We start from the raw sequence: 22,721 nt of genomic DNA, 5'->3' as shown, positions 1-22,721 counted from the left end.
TGAAAAGAAAGTTAAAAATGTACTCACACTTGTGATATTTGTTTATTTCATAGCCTTTTCTTCACTATTTTAGTAACGAACATTGAATCTCCTTACATTGAATTTTTTGCCATCCCTTTTCCTTAGCTGATCATATTCCTTCTAAGAGAGCCTATTCACTTGCATCTAATTAATTCTAAGTGAACTTCAAAAATTTATAAATTATGTCTATCAACATGTCTAGGAGTCCCTTTTTGTCTAGCCAATTTTATATTCTTTTTTGGAGCTTTATAATAAATGAGCTAGGAATTTTTCTCCACGTTCTTACACTTTTTCAACCTATTTCTACGAAACCTATTATTGTATCAAAATACAAATTATTTTAAAATATTTTACTTAAAAAAATATTATTTTTAACGAGAAACAATTTGCAAATTATTTGTAAGTGCCTCTATGCAAATTGGAATACAGAATGTGGCCCTTTTTTAATTATTTCAATCTTATTAAGCTTCCTTCTATACTTGTTGCATTCTTTGTGATTGGTTTAATTCATCTACTATATAATAAAAACTCATGAGATTTTTTATGAACAAAGATTGCCTTTTGGCAGCCCACTTTTCTGTTTGAATTTTTTACTTATCAGAAAAAGGATTATGTGAATGCTTAGCAGGGAATTGAAAATTTCTGTGGCATAGTATTTCTCTGATTTTTCTTTTCAAATCACATGATTCTATTGCTTCTTATGAATAAGAATTTAATTGAAATATTTATTTGGAATGTGAAATAGCTATTTAAGTTCAATTTTTCAAAGATGTGCATGAGTTGGTTGAAAACTATGGTTGTTAATTAAAAGTAAGAGAATGTAGAGCTTCAAGAAGAGGATATATGAGTAATTGTTGGGGTTCAGTTTATGGGATGGAAAGCACACCTACATTTTTAAGAATGCTACATCATGTTGGGCAGGTTCCTTTTCAGTATGCTATTTAATTCGTGGGATGTCTCTGAAGATCTAGAGACCGCTTTTGATGTTTTTGCGTTTTTATCTGAGTATCATTTTTTTCCAAACATCTGAATCTTTATTTTGTCTGAAAATTTTTAAGGTCCTTGTAGTGTAATTTTTTTCTCTGGTGGTGTGGTCAATGTATGATAATACTATAATGTATTTCCAGGTTGGCTGTATGTGGTCGAGATGCTACTTAAAATATTTTCTTATGGTTTTGATGCTTACTGGCGTGAAGGTCAAAATCGTTTTGATTTTGCAGTTACATGGATAATTGGTAAGTCTATGATACCTAACCAAATCAATTTAGCATCTCCTTATTATTTATTTTAAATTTATATACGATTTTTATTTGGGGAATAGTATTTGCCCAGATTAAATAATTTAGAAAGATCAACCATTCAGTCATTGATTCCCAGCTAGAATTTTCAATCAAGTCGTTGATCATATGGATGACCATTTTTTCTTGATCTTTGATGTATGAAAATTATTTTTTAAGTAAAATTATCTCATCAATATAATTGTAAGTGGCACCACTATCAAGAAGTACTCTAACTCTCTATCCACACAAAACTCCTTGGAATCCAAAGGCATTATACCTTGGTGCACTAGAACGAGAAACAAATGTACCTCCATTGGTACCATTATCTTTGAACTCCAATTGTTGATCATGATCATTCCCCAAATCTGTTGGATCTATAGTTCTTTCTCCTCATTAGAAATTACCTCAACATAATGTATCTTCTCCTTTCCAAGGTATCTATGACCTGGGGTCCATGTTTCCTTGCATTGGAAACGCAGTTTCTTCCTTCTACATTCTTCCCTAGATTCATCTTCCTTTCTTGTCTTGGATGGTAACCTCCTTTGAGGCTGAATATAAGACTCTTTTTTTCAAAAGGGATTATTTTGTTGTCTACAGTGTTACAAGACTCAGACCCAACTCGGACTCAGCAAGCTGATTTTTGACTCAGACTCAGACTTGGCAAAAACTCGGCGAATTGAAAAACCCAAGAAATTAAGAGATTTTTAAGGATTTAAAATTTGTTTCATGCACCCTTTAATAAATAAACTTTAAAGACACAAAACCTCATCAAATAGAAGCTACTTTGATCACATACACAAGTACATATCAATCACATAAGTATAAATGCGAATTTTAGCTGAAGGAAATAAGACATTTAGATATTTAAATATTGTCAAATGTATACAAAACTAATGGAATATGAAATTCATGGTATCAAAACAAATATGAAAACTAAAAATATAAGTCAATGACTCAGAGGAGACTACATTACTCATCCCAACATCACAAGAAGCTATGCACTGGTATCCAAGATAGGTCTTGGATGATGATGTAGCCATGATGTTTTCTTGTGTCTTAGTGACTGGTGTGTATATTCAAGTGAGGAATTATTCAAGTTTTCTTGAAGTCTTCAAAGATTGTATGTTCTGTTGTCAAGTTCATTAACAAAGAGGAATGGCTATGTAAAAAGATAAATAGTTATGTTCTAGTTTGGCCTTAGCTAGGATACTAATAGATTGAATTGTTCTATGAGTTATTTGAGCAGGGCATGATGATACATTTTTGCACTATGAAAATGTGATGTCCCCAAACAAGGTTCCGTCAAGTATTGTTAATATTGAGAAAACTCCTTGTATTATCTTTAAGGATTATTGGAATTGTTTGTCCTTATGGCGTATCATCAAATATCAAAGGTGAAAAGAATGTCATTAATAAAGTCATGGATGTCAAAGGAATATGGATAAGATTGTTGACAAAGATATCGTCATAAATGTATGGAGAGCTTATTGACAATGAAGGACAAAGGGCAAAGGGAAAAGACCAGAGACCAGAAATAGATATACACATTCAAGGAGCAGTGATGATTAAAATAGTTTGAAGATAATTGCTTATGGATGCAAGGACTGATGTCATAAATTTTTAATAACATATACAATTCCTAATATAGTTGCTAACTACCAAAGAGAGCAGCAATGAAACATATACAATGCATGCTGGCCAACTTCCTTAGTAATACACAGGAAATTTATTCAGGCAGCAGTAGACAGCAATTACCATGTTCCTAAAACATATATGATAATGCCCATCAAATATAATTTAAGTGCCCAGCTTTATTATTAATAAAGCATCAATTCAAATTGATAAAAATTAGTATATAAAACAAAGGCAAAGATATAGATCACTAAAGACAAATATCCTACAACAAACCAGAAAATGACAAAAGCAAATAAGACGAACAACAGAAAAAGACAAAAGAAAAAGTTGCACCGATTGCATTTAGAAGAAGCAATGACTAAGATAAATTAAAGGACAGCAAATGTTTTTGAAAAGCCGTATCAAACAAAAATAGACGTGGCATGAAGTCAGCAGTCAGTAAATAACAAAAACAGTACTTAAATGGCAACGATTACACAATGAAAAGTCAGCGATTAATACTTGCTAAAAGGAATTATTGTTAAGACGGTGTGATGCAATTTATATGGTGCATTCACTTAATAATATCATGATAAAAGTAGTGATTACATTTTTGGAGAGGTGCGATTAAGAGATTAAGGGTGCAAACATAAATTGAAGATTAATTATAAGAACAGCAATAAACATAAAGTCTAGACAAAATGCAAAGGGTGGCTTTAATGAAAAGGTAAAAGCTATATCTATTCAAAGAGATATCCTTTTATAGAAACGTGAAGATATAAGAAGAGGCTTTTAAAGTGGTGAAGTTGGGGGGGGGGGGAATTTATGACAAATACTTTAGTTATCAAAGAGACGGCAAAAGAGGATAGAACGATATAATGGGAGATTTAACATTATTTAAATATAATAACTCAGATCAAGAAAGCTCAAAGAGTCTACGATCTACCAGGTAATTGGTGGTATATCATCACCATTGGCATGGCCAGGGACGCATGAACAAAGGTGATATTTATCAGAGACTGTGTCAAAGAAACCACATGGTTATAAGGAATAATTTCAGGAAGGGCGATCAGATATGAGGACTTCTATTCTATCACATTCAAACAGATCCACAATTACACAACACAGGGTTATCAAGGCAAAAAAATCAGAGTCAGCGAACAGATCAATATAGGGACCAGACATTCTAATCTTTCCCATACAGACCATAAACTCAGTCAGTCATAACACTTTGGAACGTCACATCAGACCCCCTTCTTGATGGGAGGTGTGTGCTTAAAGAACAGTCAAGTATGTACATTGAGTGTCACTACATTCAATAATAGATTTGAGAAAGAGTATGAAAAGATATAAATGCAGATTTATGTTCAGGTTAAAGCAAACTAGAGAAGGAGATTACTTGCAGATTTTATGAAGAGATTGTAAGGAGATTATAGAAGGCTTTCAAGGGAAGTTAGAACATAATTTAAGGCAATTACATCGTAATCAACATCATAAGAAATCCAAGTCCATCAAATTCAGATTGGAAATTATATCAAAGTTATTGCTTGTTGGTTGAAGATTTTGTACACCTGGGGGATGTGCAAATTTTTGGTTTCAGCCACAGTGTGTGAGTATGATACTCTCCTAATTTAGGGAAGGCTCCCCCTATCTACAAACCAAACTAATCTAATATGGGTGAGACAACAGTCTTTCTTCTTCTTTCAAGAAAAACTATATTCTTTTCTCTTCACAGAAAAGCAATAGCAATTGGAAATAAATAACAGCAAATACAGAAATGAGACTTTTTGTAGAATTTTTGGAACATAAAGGAAAGAAAAGTTTCCATGAAGGCACAAAGACCTCTATCACTTCCCCGAGATGGGAAAACAGAAAGAAAGCTCAAAGTCTTCAACTATCTATTCTCCTATCAACCTTTTTAGATGATTTTCTGCAAACTAAGCACAATATGTAGCAGCTCAAAGTCTAACTACATGATGCACTACACTTTACATGCACAAGATTTAAAAATAGAAGTAGCACAAAGTCTACAAGCTATCTTCCCACCTAAGCTTTCCACACTATCTTCAAATATGATAAGCAACTCAAAGTCTGCAAGACCAAATCTGAAAATCAAACATATAACTCTAAATACAATTAGCAGCTCAAAGTTTGCAAGATTGAATTTAAATCCCTCTTGAATAATAGAATAAAACCCATAATCATCTCCAAAAAATGTCATCACATAACAACTTGAATTGGCACAAAGTCTCAACACAACTTGCCTCTTTTATTGAAAGCAATTTGATTTACATCTAAGCTCAAAGTCTTAGAGTGCACATACAACCTGGCAGAATTTTGTTGCATTGCCAAAAGATATTAAATACAATAGAACCCCTCAAGTATTTATAGGAGAGGAGCCTTGAGAAAAAGATGGGAGGATCCTAACAAACTTGAGAAATTCTCTCAACCACCATGACTTATTCCAACTACAGTCCTAATTTAACTCAACTTGTAGTTGCCTTATATGTAATCACTTTCTTACAAAAGTGCAAGTGAAAGTGACACTTGCAATTACAAATTTGACATTACATGTAATTTGTCAAAACAAAATTACAAATGCATAATTGAGATTATTCTCTGTGTTCGAAGACACGACTCTAACTACATTATTCTTTGTCTGTGATGATCTTCATATTGTTTCAAGATGCTAGAACTTGATGTATTCTGGATCGGTGAAGACATCTTGAACCAAAAACAAGAATTTGCATCCTTAATGATCTTTGTGTCCTTGGCAAATGAACTTCAACCTTATCTTCTTGCTTGGGGTTGTACTAGCTTTTTAGGAGGGAAGTCTTTTGCAAGGCTAAAGTAAGAAGCCTATCTCTATCTTGAAAGCATTCTATAATTTGCATCCATGAATTCTTGTTGTATCTTTTCTTTGTATCATCCTCCAATCTTGAAATCTGCTTGCAAAATAAGGCCCATGCCTTAATTTATTGATTTGGTAGGTCATGTGTGCAAACAAGATTGACATGGGAAGGGATAAATTGATGCAAATAAGGGCTCACAAGTGAATTTCGGGTTCTGGAAACTGCTTTACATGTGTGGAAAAACAAGAGCATTGACTTGTAATTGTGGAGAACAAACATGCAACTTCATATGTGTAATGGATAACTACAAATTTGCACTTGTAATTGGACCTTTAAGACTCATTTTCAAGTGGTTTTGAGTGCATTTTGGACCAATTTCGGTTTTTGGATGGTTGACTACTAGTGAAGACACAACTGCAATCGGGTTTTAAAATTCCGACTGCAAGTAGACTTTAAGTGGGAAAAATGAATGAAGGTGAAATGAATGGATGAAATGGGGTTTTGACATGAGGGGAAAATGGAAAGAATGATACCAACCGGTAATGGCAAACTTGGAAAACGGGAAAAACTCTTGTTTGCAATCAGATTTGTAAAACCCGAAATCAAATGAATGGGAAAAATCTAAAAGAGGGGAAAATCATGCAAATTTACGAATTGCATTCGAAGAACTTATCCATTTGAGAAGATCTCTTAGAAACCCGAATCTTTGCTTGGTCAAAGGCCCTAGACCAAAACAAATGAGCTTGGGAAGAACTGAAATGCTCCATAAATAGGTGTGTCAAAAACCCTTGGCAGCCAAAAACAAATTTTGATTCAACTTCCTTCAAAAACGGCATCCAAAGAGGAAGAAAATCGGGTCAATACGCCCAGCAAACCATGTATGAAAGCAAGGAAACCAAAAACGCCTCCATTAATGTTGTAAATACGGATTGATAGGGTACCAAAAACATGGCAAAAAGGGCCACGACTTGCTGTTTCAAAATGCCTAAGAAAGGGCAAAAACGTGGCAAGAAATCACCAAAAATGGAAGCAAAAACTCACACGCCTCTTCCCCTCAACACTTGGCACCATCAAATCCGGATTCAAAGCAAAAGAAATGGATTCAAATTCGAACTTCTTGGGAAAAACTCAGGTCGGGTTCTTGGAGAGAAGGAACAATTTTAAAATGCTTGCAAAAGACATGTAATCGGCTTTTAAAAACTCTTTTACAAGTTGTAATTGTTTCACTTTTTCAATTCCTAAGGCAAATTCGGATTTTAGGGAAGAAATGAAAAAAAGAAAGAGCAAAACAACTTGTAATAGGGAAATAAAATCCCCATTACAATTTTTTAATAAAACACAACTTAAAAGAAATAAAAACTTAAAAACTTATAATAGGGAAATAAAACTCTCATTACAAGTAAAATTAAAACATAAAAGACTTAAAAAACTCAAAAAGACTTGTAATAGGGAAATAAAATCCCTATTACAACTAAAAGCAACACATAAAAACTCGTAATAGGGAAATTAAGTTACAAGTGACAAGTTTTAAATAAATTTCCCTACAACACTAAAACAAGAGAAAAATAAAACTTGCAATCAAAGAAAAATTTCCCACCTGCAATCAGGAAGAAAAAACCCAAAATTGAAGAAAAATCATAGCAAACAAACTCAAAACGCGATGAAATTTGAAACGTGAATCGAGGATAGACCGAAGATCAGTCCATTTCACCAAGGAGCAAAAATTTTGCCTTAGGAAGCGTGCCTTAAGAGTAAAATCTTCAACCTACAATGATTGCTCTGAAACCCGAAATTGCACAAAAGGCTAGGAAAAAGAAGACCAAAACTCACCAAAATTTGGACAATGATGGAAGACACCCCACAATGATTTGACACTAACAAATGTGAGTTTTGCACCTCGTAAAACGTGCCCTGGAGACAAAAATGACACATTTTGAGTAAAAATTTTGTAAGGACTGTCACATTTTTCAAAATTCAAAAATGAGGACAACATTGCTTACAGAATCTTTGCGATTGGAAGTAAACTTAGTTCTCATTATTACAAAGACATTCGGCAATTACATTGATTGATTTCTCCACTTTGAACTTATTGATCTTTGACATGACAATCCAAGGAAAAGTTATTATAGTAAAGCAAGATAAGTTCTATCTCTCAAACTATTCTTAAATTTTAAAGTCAAATATTATGATGAAATGTCTTCAGATTTTATAAATTTCTATTTATAAATGTATTATAATTGTCACATTATGTTGGAATTGTTGTCTCAGGTTTAAATTATGGTAAATCCCAAATGGGGACATTACAGAATCTGCCATTTCTTGTCAACTATGAGTTAACTTGTATTCAATAGTACAATGACTAGTGTAGCATGCCATCTTTGCCTATGGCAATCCTTGTATACTAAACTATTGTCCATTTTATGAAACAAGATAATCCTTGATTGTGGCTTTGACTACGAAGATGTAGAGAATTGCAAAAAGGGATATGTACTTTGTAGATTTTATGATCACGATTCATCATTGGCCTATTACTTGCTTAGACTTATAGTTTGATGGGGGTTTTGGGGCAACACCAAAATGAGGTTGAGGGTAGAATCCCTCATGGGGGTCTAGGGGTGCAATAGAGAGGTAGAGAGATAGATATTGATCTTGGGGGAGAGAGGAGAGAGTGAGATAGATAAAGGTGCAAAGGGGATAGAGGAAGAGTGGTAGGGATAGGGATAGGTCTAAAGTTCAATGGAGATAAAGAGAGTGAAAAAGAGAGAGCGAGATAATGTTGATACGATCTTGCTAATTAGTGAAATTCAACTGTCTAAAAATTTGTAAGATCTTCTAAAATATAGAATCTACATTATAACTTGTAGAGATCTGAAACCACTCTCAAACATCCTGTCGATATATACATGGAATGTAACTTAAAGTATAAGAAAGGAAAGCACATATTGAAATGTGACTTATACTTAAATATATAACTTTAAGTATAAGAAAGGAAAGCACATATTGAAATGTGACTTATACTTAAATATATAACTTTAAGTATAAGAAAGGAAAGCTATTCTAATGAAGAGAATGAAACTGACTTGAAGACAAACATGCGAAGAATCCTCAATGGGCATGTCATAAACCAAACAAACATTGAAAGGTTGTAAGTTTTTCTATTATCTTGGTGAAGATGGACACGACCATGAGGATGTGCATTAATTATCATGCTCTAAATAAGAAAACAATCAAGAGCAGATACCCCATTCCCGGGATGGATGAGCTTTTAGATGAGTTACATGGGGCAATTTATTTTTCTAAGATAGATCTCGAATTTGGATACAATCAGATTAGGGTGAGGGAACAAGACATCCATAATACTACCTTAGGGTGTTACTATGGGCACTATGAGTTCTTGGTTATGCCCTTTGGGTTGACCAATGCTCCCACAACTTTGAAGTCCTGCATGAATCATATCTTCAATAAGCAGTTGTATATATCTGATAAATTAAATACAAGACATAATAATATACATGACAATGCATACCAGACACAGTAGTAAAATATATCTTTATTCGCACATGCAATTATTATAGAGAAGAAGACCAGAGATGGTCTGTCAAGGATTACAATTTACCCGACTATACCATACTACTTTCCATGGCGGTACATAACATATTTAAAGGACCCAACGGTTGCTAAGAGGAATACAACCATCAACCAACCAACACATTAACTACTCGAGAGTGACAACCCACTTAATACAAACAATTAATACGTTGGTAGATAACAAATATTATCAAATATAACAATAGGCATTTTATGCTGACTACATTCTTGCTAGCGATCTTTGATGATGTACTCATTTATAGCAAACAATTGGATGAGGTATTGGGTATCATGGAGGCACAATCATCATATGCCAAGGCTTCCAAATGTGAATTTGGAACAACAAAGATTCTTTATTTTGGTTACATCATTAGTGCTCAAGGAGTCCAAGTGCATCAAGAGGATTTAGGTGATTATTGATTGGCCACCTCCAAGGACTCTCACAGAGTTATGAGGCTTCTTTGTGTTATGCAATTACTATAGAAGATTTGTTAAGGGGTTTTTGGAACCTGGAGAACCTCTTGTAGATCTCACAAAGAAAGGAGTTTTCAAGTGGATAGGCAAGGCTCAGCAAGCATTTGAAAAAATTAAGGAGGTGATGAGTACTTGTTTAGTTTTGGCCTTACCAAACTTTACTCATCCCTTTGTATTGGAATGTGATGCTTCAAGCGAGGGGATTAGAGAAGTTCTAATGCGAGATAGACACCCCATCGCTTATGAGAGTCAGAAGCTCAGGGATGCAGAGAGGCTCTTTTCCATCTACGAGAAGGAGATGCTCGCCATTATGCATGCATTGGCAAAGTTTAGATATTCTTAGTAGGTGGAAAATTTGTGGTTGGGATAGACCATAACAATTTGAGATACTTCTTGGAGTAAAATGATCTTAATGAGAGGCAGCAAAAGTGGGTTAGCAAAATATAGGCACTCACTCACAGAGTCTCTGCCTAATACTAATTGTACAGACCAATTGGCTACTTGGTTCGCAAGTTCCTCACCTACTTTGTCTGCGAGTGGTAGCTTCTAGGCAACTTCCTGCCACTCGTTCCACATATGGGGTGTTGTTCCTTTGCATGGTCTCTCCCAACTATGACTTTGGCTGACACTTCTACTTCTACTTCTTGTCGGACTCTGTGATTCCTCAACAATCCTCTGCAATCGCCATCGCTGTTCACTTTGTTCTTCAATCTGGAGAGATCTTTTTACGAATCCCTCTCCCTCCTCATGGTTTTTCACCATACATCTCCTTTCCTTGTTTGGCCATACGGGCATTAATTGTTAGAATTGTGGGAGGTTCAGTGGCGGCTTGTATCATGCTCCTTTTCCTCGCTTTGGTTCCTTTCCTTGTACTGTTGTAGTATTTGCTTCCAATGCTACTCTTGGTCCCTTTCCTCCTAATGATCTTGCAGGTCAATGTAGTTCTATGCCAATAGCCTTCGGAGTTTTCCAAGAAGGTCGTAGACAACATTGAATTCACTTTCAGTTTGTCACAGATGATTCTCTCAAGGATCACTCTTAAGAGAGCTTCCCTTTGAATGCATTGGTTAACGAATATGTCCCACAAGTGTACCAAGTCCTATGTCAATCAATCTTTTGAAGTGTCTTTCTCTTTGTTAGTTTCTAATACCAACACTTGTTCGAACTATCAGCCCATTACAGTGTCGAACCGCCTATCACCATATTGATCTCCAAGTTTCGATTCAGCAACGACACCAAAATATTTACTCCGAAACGGAATGTGATTTATATTACGTGGAGTAAACAGTAAATGGCATTCACATCATACAGTAACATAAGAACATAACATCAAAACATGGCCAGCAAGATATGTCGTTGTATTCTAGATTATGTAATGTGTACAACCAATAATAATCATAATGGTTTCCAAGACAACCTTGAAGTATATATAGTTCCTAGCGGTTGGTTAAGATTACCAACCATCTGCAACTACCAACAGTCTCTTGGAAACAATGTCATTACATGGCCAATTATTTCTTAACAAAACATTATTTATTAATCATGACAAAACTATAGACTACATAGTGCATGAAGTATACACATAAATATACTTAAGGCATGAGGCATACATATAGCGTATAAAGCTTGAAGTATACACATGAATATAGCACATAAAGCATGAAGTATACACATGAAACACTTAAGGCGTGAGGTAGTACACGTGAACACACATAAGGCATGAAGTATAAAGCCATATAAATGCATGCCAAGCATGAAGCATACATTTGAAAGGCACACACATATAGAAGTGCAATGTTGGCCTATTTGATTTTAATCTACTTAAGAATAGTTACCCTAATTGTATGGTGATTAAGTATGTTTGTCCCACAGGCTAGCAACAAATTAGGGTTAGGGTTACATCTTTACCAAGTAAAATATCTCTTAAAATAATGTGATCCTGGAATCGAATCCTTCAATCATAACATAAGAAACATATACGCATATAATATATATCCATTATTAGGATTAGTCCATAACACATGATATTCATATAATATCTATAACATCATTTCAAACACATTAGGGTGAGGAAGAAGAAGCATGATAGGTCTGGCTGAAGCCATCCCACACTAAGATCAAGACCAGAACTTTGGCCCTCTTGGCATCGATGGCAGGCAACATGGACATCCACTCAAGGTATCCTACCTAGTGGGGTGCTTGTACCTGCTTTCCCTATCCATGCTTCATCTCCTAAGATTAATAGCCATCATTATAGAGTCGGAGAGGAGATCGTAATGAAGGTTCCTCGATTGTCCTATTTAAGCCCAAGAGCAGAGCTTTGGCCCTCTTGGCCCCGATGGAAGGCAACATGGACATCCACTTCAGGTATCCTACCTGGATGGCAATTCTTGTGATTTCCCCCTTCTTTACACCTCCTCTTATACATGATGCGGGATTACAAACAGATTTATTAATCAGACATACGCAATTTATATCCTGTCATACATATATGAATATAAGAAATAAATATTGACAATTAATGCATGAGCTAAATATATACCACAAGAGCTATTATTCAGATTATTAGATGCTGATTATAACAGGTCTGAATCAGATTAGTGAGTGTCTGATCCTGAATATGTGTCTCCTGTTTATACGTTTCTGATTCTGATTATTTGTTTCTTGTTTGCTGATTGCTGGGATTAGTTCTTAGTTGATGATTGCGATTTTTGTGATATTCCATGTTGCCCATTTCCGCTTGGAATGTCCTCCATATGTACCTTGGCGACTTCATGAAGGGACGCATCCATTTGGAAAGTGGCTCCCTCACAGCAAAGACATGCCTCTTCCATTTAACCATTTTGGATTTTCTTCATAATCAAACACTATCCTTCTTAATCGCATCTTGTAATGACATGTTATAATCCTACATTGATTATTGTTTGATGAGTTCTTAATCACTTGCTTATAATCATTGCCCCTTAATGACTTGCATGTTGTTTGATTCCCCTTAACAGAAAATCATGAAGTCTTAAGGATAAGACGATTTTCTAGTTATTGCTATAATATGAAAATCTGAAATATGGCAGCACCTGTGTATCTTAAAGTAGCCTCTTTGTGCTTCAACTTGTTCCTTCTTAGGTTCTTATATCTGTAGTATAACTCTATTTTCAACTTTTCCACACTTTTTTCATATATAAGCAGCTGAATTTATAGAGTTGTAAAGAGGTTTTATGCACCAAATTTAGCACCCAAAGATGGCACTTCGTTCCAGACGTCCCACCCTTTGATGACAACATGCAGGTTCAAGAACCATCCATAACCTATCCATTAGGGAACACACTTAAGGATGGATTCAAATAATCTATTACAGACCTTAATTCTGCCTCAATCAACTCTATGCAAGCATAGTTTATCGATATATGAAGTATGCACGTATCCCTCAGATTTAGTATGGTATACACATGTCTTTTTAAAGACAATGCTTGTTCGGTGCTCAATCAGTTCTGAGCTGAGGATTTTAGCATCTATAAATCCATATATGTTCAACCCTTATAAATGATACATTTTCCTCCACTGTTGTACATCTTTTATGCTATAAAATTTATCTTGTCTTATATTGATTTCAATGGATCTAAGAGTGCACCGCAAATTTTAGTCTAATTACTGTGCTGTTCCTCATAAAATCTTCTTGTTATACGTGCTGATGCAGAAAAGGTAGCCGATGTCTAGGAATTTGTTTATTAGTCAAGGGTCAAATATGGCATTAAATACCTTCTGCAGCATCAAATAAGCTTCACACAAACTTAAAGGGATTTCTCGTATGCTGTTTTCTGGAATCCAAGTACCATCACTCTCATTCAGTTTTCTGGAATCCAAGTGCCATAAATGACAGTTTTCCTTTAAAACAATAGGAAATGATTATTTTGTTTTAGAAGATTAAAGAAAGTGGAAATATTGAGGAAAAAAAATGTCAATAATTCTTGTGTCTTAACTTTCTGTTGGACATTGTGCTCATTATCATTAGTGTTATCAACTATTTTCTTATAACCTAGTTGGCTATTGATGACCAAAGACCATTATCTGTGAGCAATGTACTTATAACTTATAAGAACCTTGTTTTTCAATCTAGTACCACCTCTAATCTTCTCCCGTGTCCTTTCAAAAGCATGATTGTTTAGTAGATGATATCCAATTGAATTTTTTGGCTTTCACGATTATTTTTAGCTTAAGCATACTTCTAAAATTATGTTTGTAAATTTATACATATAATTCTAAAGACATGGAGTTGTTAGAGGTAGAATTTAAAATACACGATGCAATCATTCATAGAAGGCAAAAGAAACCTAATTGCATTGATTATGGTAATTATATTTTCTATCCAATTATCTAAGGTCGTTATTCCTGTCATGTCAGTTATTGGAGAAACTTTGAATCTTGCTTTTCCTCATGGTTTGCCGATTCTCTCAAATGCGGAGTGGTAAGTCTATTTTTTCATACTGAGAATCTATAAAATTCTGAGTTCATAAGATTTAAGTGTTTAATTTACAGTCCTAGGTAATTATTTATTTATTTTGGGCAATAACTGTCAACCAAAGAGAAAAAACAATCAAAGTATCTAGTGTTTTTCTTCATTTTACAACATAAAAAGATTGATTTAATAGTTATCAAGACCTTTTTTTTCATACAATAACAATTTAAAAATGAATGTGAGAGAAGGTAAGAACGAATATAATGAGATGAACTGAATTTAGTGAAATAAATAGGTAAATTGTAATGGCTGGAATCTTATAAACTTGTACTTAGAAGTGGCAATAAACTAGTTCAAGCATGGATATGTACGTGAAGAATTTTCTTGAAAAATCCAGTTGATAATTTCAATAGCCTAATTCTTTACAAGTCATATAAAATCATTATTTTTCCAAAACTAAAGAACATCTAAGAAATATTCATATAGAAAGAACTGTTTGTGAGCAAAAGTAACAGAAAAAAGAATTAAGTTATATGACAGTAAGAGAAAGAAACATCGTCATCTTTGCCCATCTAAGGTGTTTCTATGTTACGTTTGTTTGATGCTTCAACTTTTTCAAGAAAACCGTTAAGTGGTGGGTAACAATGAATTAAATTTGACCTTAGATTCTTTTATATTCTTTTTTCTATCGAAGAGTGAGTAATTCCAGTTATTTACGTCATATCACTCCTGCAAGTATGCCATTTGTTTCTGGAGTATAGATCCTCTTCAAAACAAAATTTAGGAAGACCTCTCATGATGCATTTTCCTTGCGCCTGATTACAAGGTTTCATTGTTCCACACATCTATTAGAATTCCTTCCTAAATAAGGTGTTTTTAAATCTTTATCAACTTCAATTTTTTAGTTATGTACTTTAATTTCTTCATACTTAAAGGGTGTTCTAGATGTTTTTGCCTAGTATGATATGTCTTAGATAGAGAAGTTTTAACCTGAAGTTTCATTTTAAGAGTCTACATATAGTTTGTTTCTCTTACCCCCTTCAGTATTACTTTCAATTGTTTCTTTTGATTTTCTTCACTTATCAAATACGAGGATGTTACGTCCTAATAATAGGACAAACATTTCTTGGCAACGCTGACTTCTATGCTCTTTATAATCTAAAAGTTGTGTGTTGTTAGTGTTAGGATTATAACTTAGGTAATGTCAAAACACATAGTTCTGAAGTATTTTGTTTTGTAATTATTATGTTAAATATAAGTTTATTGTCAATGCGTATGTTAGGTGTTTAGGTTTTAATATAAGTTTATGTCAATTCGTATACAGTTTTTTTTTATCAAAAAGTGAATTAAAATCACTTTAAGGCCAAATTAGGGCTGGCAAATGCCTTTTTATTTTTAAAAAAAAATTAAAAATTAAGGTTTGACATTTTACTCTTTCACTTTCAAGTTTCACCTAGATATGCCCAAGTCCCGCTAGGTATGGCCTGGTTTCACTCGAGGTTTGCCACAGGAAGCCCAAGGTGGTGGGAGAGAACCCCAGGCCATCCCAGCCTTGAACCAGGTCCAATCGGGTACAAGGAAGAGTTCTGAAGAACTAGGTAACATAGGAAATATGTAAACGCAGAGGCTGCAAATTATAGGGTAGAAGTTGCAAAGGTGATCTGAAGGCAATCAAATGTTGTTTGTTGTCAAATTTTTCCATAAAATGCTTTGGAAATCACAATATTTTTGCCATCGTATGGAAATAATTACCACATATGCAGAAATTGTAAGTTTATTCCAAGTGACCAGTTAATTGCCATTTTATTGCAATTTATATGCAGTTTTTTGGGTAAAAAAAATCGGCCCAATTTTTCTAACAATTTATGAGTTTATTGTTGAATAAATCGGCAACTCTTGATTGGTGATTTATCATGATTCGTGCTACTATTTTAAAAATAAATACAAAATACAAAAATAAAAACCATCAAACTTACGATTATAAAAGATTGAACTTTCATCTTCTTGTTTCTAATCTCTATAGTGGTACTAGTTAACAATCAGATTCATTCCCACAAGGATGGAATAACTGTAATCAATGAATGTTACAGATTGGAATAGACTTGCAGAGAAATAGGATAAAAGAACCCAATTGCAGATATACTAGTGTGAAAATATAAAGACATGTTTTTTATATTGTTTAGATATTGATAATTTGTTGATACATCCAAACTCAATGATAGGGATGATGCCCCTTGCCCTCTAAAGTGTTTGATGCATCTGTTCATCAAAGTAATTAGTGGATTGAGATCAAACTAGTGAGAATAGTGATAAGAAAGCCATTGGTTTGGGATGGCGTGGAGCTTCTATAAAACAAAAGAAAAGAAGAAATTGGAATTGATTAATGAGGAAGAGAAAACAAGTAGAATACAAACATTGCAAGTTCCCCAAGGCTAAGAGACCAAACAAGCGAGAGCTTCCTCTATTGTATGACTGAAAATAATAGATATAATCAAATGACCTTTTGTAATGGGATTAAAAAGAAAGAACAATTTCTTCTATCTAGTTTGTAATGCCCCCTACTAGGTTTAGGCATGTTTTAACCTTAAATTAATCTATTTCAATATACTTATGACTCAAACTAAATATATTAGGAGACAATTCCACCTTATCCTGAATCAAATCAGTGATATTCCACAGCTCAATCAATTAACTATTAATAAATAAATTATTTATCTATCATACATCCATAGTTCTTAATGCAAGTGTCAAACCAATGGTAATGTCCCCTACATGAAAACATCTCCTTTCCCAACTTCTTAAACACTGACAGTAGTAACCAGAATTTTATATATATATATATATATAATCTTATTGATATTTCATCATTATTATATATATAACTATATTATCCTTATTCTGATTTGAACATATAAACAAACAAATGAATGAATTATATTATATTATAAATCACTTATATATATATATGTATATATTACCTATTGTTTGATCTATTATATATTACTGCAGAGCAGTTTCCAGAAATTATATTAAATCTTTATATTTTTTACATGGTGTCTGGTTCAATGAGCACTGAAGGGAAAGAACCAGTAAGAATACCCTTCAGTATTGCTCTAGAAAACAATAACCTATCTACCCATTACAATAGCCCATAGGCAACCCAAATACAACCCCCGATTACATCTTCAATCGCATTAGATATAAAGGAAGCTTTGAAAAGCTTGTAGGAACCAGTGAAAAAGATAACATCCCAAAATCTCAACCATCATATTGAGTGCATTGCCATGCATACCCCCCAGAAAAGGGATACTGCATGTCACCTAATAACAGTTCTGATCTGAGCTGTTCGGTTCCCTTCACATATCTGCATACATCTTTAAATCTGCATACGTATACTTATAAATTTACAGCCATATATTCAGAGAACTGCCTTTTTACATTTTCTTCTTCCCCACTACTCGCATCCATTTTGTTTTCTATTTAAATCTAACTTTTCAAGAGTCCTACCCTTTGAGCGGATATTTCATTTGAAGAGACATATCTCATTTAGTAATTATTTCCTTTATTTTCACAAAGGATCGATTCTACTAGAATGATGATTTGTTTGTTTGATAAGCACCTTAATAAACATCGTCTCTATCCATATATGAGGAATCGCACTAGTTGGAGGCATCGCATCATTAGTAAATGAATCATAACCATTCCAAAACTAATAGGAAATCACAGCTTTTGTGTTTGCTCTAATTTATTAAATATTTAATAATCGTGATATCTTTAGGTTATATATATTGATTATCTTTAGGTTTATATATATTGATAATCATTATATTTATTAGTAAAGATTATCAATATATTTATATTGTTTAAGGTTATATATATAACAAAAGATTATTTGTAAATAATATTTAATAATTTCAAATAATTTTTTGCTGATAATTATCATATTGATTAATAATAATTACTTTATTTAGGTTATATATATAATGATCAAGGAGGGGACATGACATAGTTCTTTTGAATTGCAAACACAAAGTTTGGGCAATAAGCTATCATAGGTGAAGCAAGAAGGATTCAAAAAAGTTTGTGATGGGACATTCTCACGAAGAAAACTATTAATATAGGTGGAACTACTAAATAAAATGTGACTCCAAGGAACAAGATAGAGTGTAAGGCAGAAGCTATATTTTCATGACCTCCTACAGTTCAAGGTCATATACTTTTCATGAAGGATGAAAAGTATATTGAGTCCATCCATGGAAGAAGCAAGCATGAGATCTATGCATATGAATGGAGGAAAAGTGAATGCTAGTACTTAGAAATCTCCACTAGCATAGATACCAAGAGCAAAGCAAATTCTTAGAAAAGAGTCCCTTAATAGTGTCATGACTTCTCTTGCAGGATCTTGTGGTTCCCCCATTCGATCGGCTGAACGGTACCTCCTAGTGTACACTTGCATCCACTACACAACAGGCTGGCAAGATCACCAACTCTGATACCACTGTAATGTTCCTTGATTGTACAGTGTGGCTGGCGAGGCAAGGGAAAAGGTCATACGGTGATGAGAGGGGTGGTCGTACGCTGGGATGAGAAGAGGGTCGTACGGTGCAAAATGCCCGTACGGTGGAGTGAAGACTGTATGGTGGTGTGAGGGGTGGCAGTACGGTGTGAATGTCGTGCGGTGGAGTGAGGGAGACTGTACAGTGCAGAGGATGTACGGTGGTGAGAGGAGGGATGGCAGTACGTTGTGACCGTACGGTGAAGGTGCAGAGGTATGGTTGGAGTTGGATGGGGGTACGGTAGTGGGCCGTACGGTGGGTTTTGGATGGAGGTGGTCCGTATGGTGGGTGTATGCTCGCCAAATTCCGCCCTCGAGCCCTTCAGATACTTAGTCAGTTTGTATATCGTAGTGGAATGAATTATTATTATCACAGGCACAAGAGACTTAGGTGTAGATAATGAATATTCGCACATGCACAGGAAATTATATTGATAATGATCGCACAGCAGATTACACAGACTCAGAACAGAAGCAGACTAGGGTGAGGAGGACTTCCACCGAAACTGCGGATGCCAAGTAGGGATGATCTCTCACCTCCAAAATGACAGACAAGCTGAAGTCCAACTGGAATTCGCACAAACAAGAGAAAATACCAAAATTCGCCTACTTATAACAATGACTAACTTGGCCATATATATGGGCTCTAGGAAGTTTCCCGAAGGGTTACAAATGGGCAGACACCAAAAAATTTTATAACTAACTAATTAATAAAAGGGGCTCGAAATATATTATGAAGTACGGGACCGTCCTATATATTATTTAAATTGACTATTTAATTATATCGGGGACATTACACAAGGTAGTTTCACTCATTTTCCTTGACCTCAAGGAATCCAAGACCTTGAGTTGAGATCATCATTTTCATCCATGACCTGACAGAATTCACAAAATTCTGATAGCAGGGCAGGAATTCGTAATCATTCCTAAAGCGCAGGACAGAGCAATAGTTATTGCTTGCATTGGAGAATGTGCTGAAGGGTAGTGCGCTAAACCCTTATTTGTATAAGGCAAAGTGGGGTGCATCAACATAAGGCCGACCTATTCAAAATATCCTTCCCAAACATATGAATTGAAATCAAATTAAAATGTGTAACACCTATAGAATGAATAGGGCCAACTTAGTGCAAGGAAATACAAACTTGAAAGTATAAGCAAGAAGGAGACAAGCTTGGCCTTGTAAAGGGAGTTTTCAATACATATTTGATATTCAAATGCCTATATATGAGAGTGAATACACTTCATTTTCACTGCAAGCAAAATCAATTCAAGACTGATTAAAAAGGGCAGACCTGAGCAAAGTTAACAAGCAGACATGAGATAATTTTTATCAAATACCTTGCAATTTGAGGCAAACTTTATCAATTTCAAGGCGAATTGCAGATCAACAATAATAAGGAGCGAATTTCATGTAGAAAAGGTGAATTACAAAACAAGTGTTGAAAATGAAAGAAGGGAGTACTGGAGTTATTGGGAACCAAGAGTAGACAGATGTGAGTTTTTTGTAATGTCCCCATTTTTAGTTTCTCTAGCAGTGCAATTGTTGCTGACTTTCTGGATTTGTGTCAGCATGCTCAAGGGGGGTAATTTGGTGTTACCAGTGAGCTCAGTTGGTTCAGAGGAGTCATATGACGCTTTCAGATGTTATTTCCAACTTTCGGTTTGGGCTCCAAGATTCTTGGAGGGAGTGTCTATTTATAGTAAGTCACACGATTGCTTTCATTTGCCATTATTCTTCATCGAGGTCACTCCAGTACGATCAGATTTCGATTCTGATGCTTTTCGACAATTTTCGTCAAATTGGTGCATTAATTGTTTATTTTTAAGTATTTTACGAAGGTTGCAAAAAAATAATAAAGATATTTAAAATGCAACTTTGTGTGATAGCTCGTCGGAACTGGGGGAAGGAGTTCTAAATCTTGGAAGCACAAAACAGGGACCTTGCATATCAAATTTTCATTATTTTAATGAAGAGATCATTTTCGGAGCTTATAAAAGAAGTTTAATTTATAAATTGATTTTATAAAGGGGTACTTGGGAGACATAAGTTAATGTTTCTTTTTATTTATTAAAGAGTCTCTTAAGTGGATGACTAAAAAGGGGAAATAAAATAAAGGAAAAGTTATCTATCCCACATTGGCAAGGCGGATGGGCAACTTCCAAGATGAAGTTATAAAATGAATTGAAGAGCTCATTCTTGAGAAAGCTTTGGATGAGATAAGTGTTATGTTGTTGGATTTCTTGGAAATCTGAATATTGGGCCTGGAGGACAAAATCCTCGTTGCCAGCATTCTCTTTGCTGTTGGAAGACACGGTCAGGAGGATTATTGAGTGTTTTCTCCAAGAAATACTGTTGAGCTTCACTGGAGAATTTACATAGGTTTTACAAGGGTTTAATGTGCAGACCAAAAGTTTGTACTTGTTGCTTCAGTGCTCGTTAACAGTGAAACGCTACAGTACCTGCGCTACAATAATTGCTACAGTACCATCGGGAACAGTACTGCGCTACAGTGATTTGGTCCAATGTCTTGCTAAAGTCAAGGGTTTCTTATATCTACTGCTATAAGCTGAGTTGTTATTAACATTCAATTTATTATAGGCTTTGAGCCTCATACACTAGTTGGATAGAGCCATTCGCTGCCTGCACAACAATATTCAGATTGTTGCCACCAATCTTCATGTTTCCAGGTTGGTTATGTTCATTGTAGTTGCTGTTATTAAATATTCAGGTCTATATATATATGTAAAACAGAGATTGTGAACTGCTGTGCACATTTTTGAGCTCTACTTGGTCATAGATGTGTGTGATTGATGTTCAGAACTGAATCTTTTAACTGATGTACGTTTCTGGGTCATCCTAGTTTGCAATCAGACAAGTACACACAGATAAATTGATGCATTGATTGCTGTTACAGTCAACATGTTAATGCTGGTTGGGTAGCTAAGGTCTGTTATAGTCATTGGAGTGCGTAGTATTGCCTTCGAGTGATCTTTCTGAGCTTGTAAAGGGTCTGATTATAATTTCTGGGCAGTAATATAATGTAAATCAGACATGTTGACAGTTAGAATATCATAACATTGCTTCTCAGTCATGTTCTTGCATTATACATTGGAACCCAATTAATTCACACATCAAACAATGTTTTGAATTTGATAAATGGAACATCAAATAAACTGAAAATATCATGTCAAAATTGCAAACGAAATATCCTACCAAGGGGGGAATATTACATTTTTGAAAGGAGATCAGAGCCCTAAACAGAATTTGAACAAAACAAAATCGAGTTGCAGCAGGAGGTGTTAATCTTAAAAGCAGAAAAGAAGCTATTTTGAAGGAAATACAAGCAATTTGCAACCAGATTTAGGCAGATTTTCCCACTAAACTGATCAATTTCCAGACCTGGAACATCAATATTTCCAGTCTTAGAGTGTCATTTCCAGGTTATCATGAAGGTTTAGGGTTCTTCATCATGAATTAATAATGTGTAAATTTGAGTTTTATTTCACTCTTCTTGACTCACAGTGTGTGTTCTTTTCAGGTTTCATACAAAAAAGCATGGAATGATGGTGAGCGGCATGAAGATCCACATTCAAAGATAGCATCAAGGAAGGACATTGCAGAATGAAGAATTGCAAAGTGAGGATAAATTTCAGAGCAAGTCCAAGAGATCAAATCATGCAAGAAGAGGGAATGCTAGGGACAAGATCCATGCATTCAAGGTGATTACAACGGATGAGAGGTTAAGGTGATGCATAGCATGAAGATGAATGCAAATCACTACAACATGAGAGATGGAGCAAAAGCAACATGAGGATGATGAAAGATAAACACATTTGAAGATAGACTTGGAGAGAGGTTTAAAGACTCAAAACATCCAAATAGA

At 34.7% G+C, this 22,721-nt stretch overlaps 1 protein-coding gene across 2 annotated transcripts in view; it reads left to right on the top strand.

Moving 5' to 3' along the window:
- LOC131078352 (two pore calcium channel protein 1) overlaps positions 1-22,721 on the top strand; it is a 396,229-nt gene that overhangs the window by 329,388 nt on the left and 44,120 nt on the right. For both annotated transcript variants that reach the window (XM_058016023.2, XM_058016024.2), the window contains exons 15-16: positions 1,149-1,256; positions 14,228-14,291. In XM_058016023.2, the coding sequence (XP_057872006.2) occupies positions 1,149-1,256; positions 14,228-14,291 (172 nt within the window). The remainder of the gene's footprint in view (positions 1-1,148; positions 1,257-14,227; positions 14,292-22,721) is intronic.

The sequence above is a fragment of the Cryptomeria japonica genome, chromosome 3 (genome assembly GCF_030272615.1).
Source record: "Cryptomeria japonica chromosome 3, Sugi_1.0, whole genome shotgun sequence".
Lineage (NCBI taxonomy): Eukaryota > Viridiplantae > Streptophyta > Pinopsida > Cupressales > Cupressaceae > Cryptomeria > Cryptomeria japonica.
Note: the sequence above shows the minus strand (reverse complement) of the source record. Positions and strands in the feature narration are given on the sequence as shown.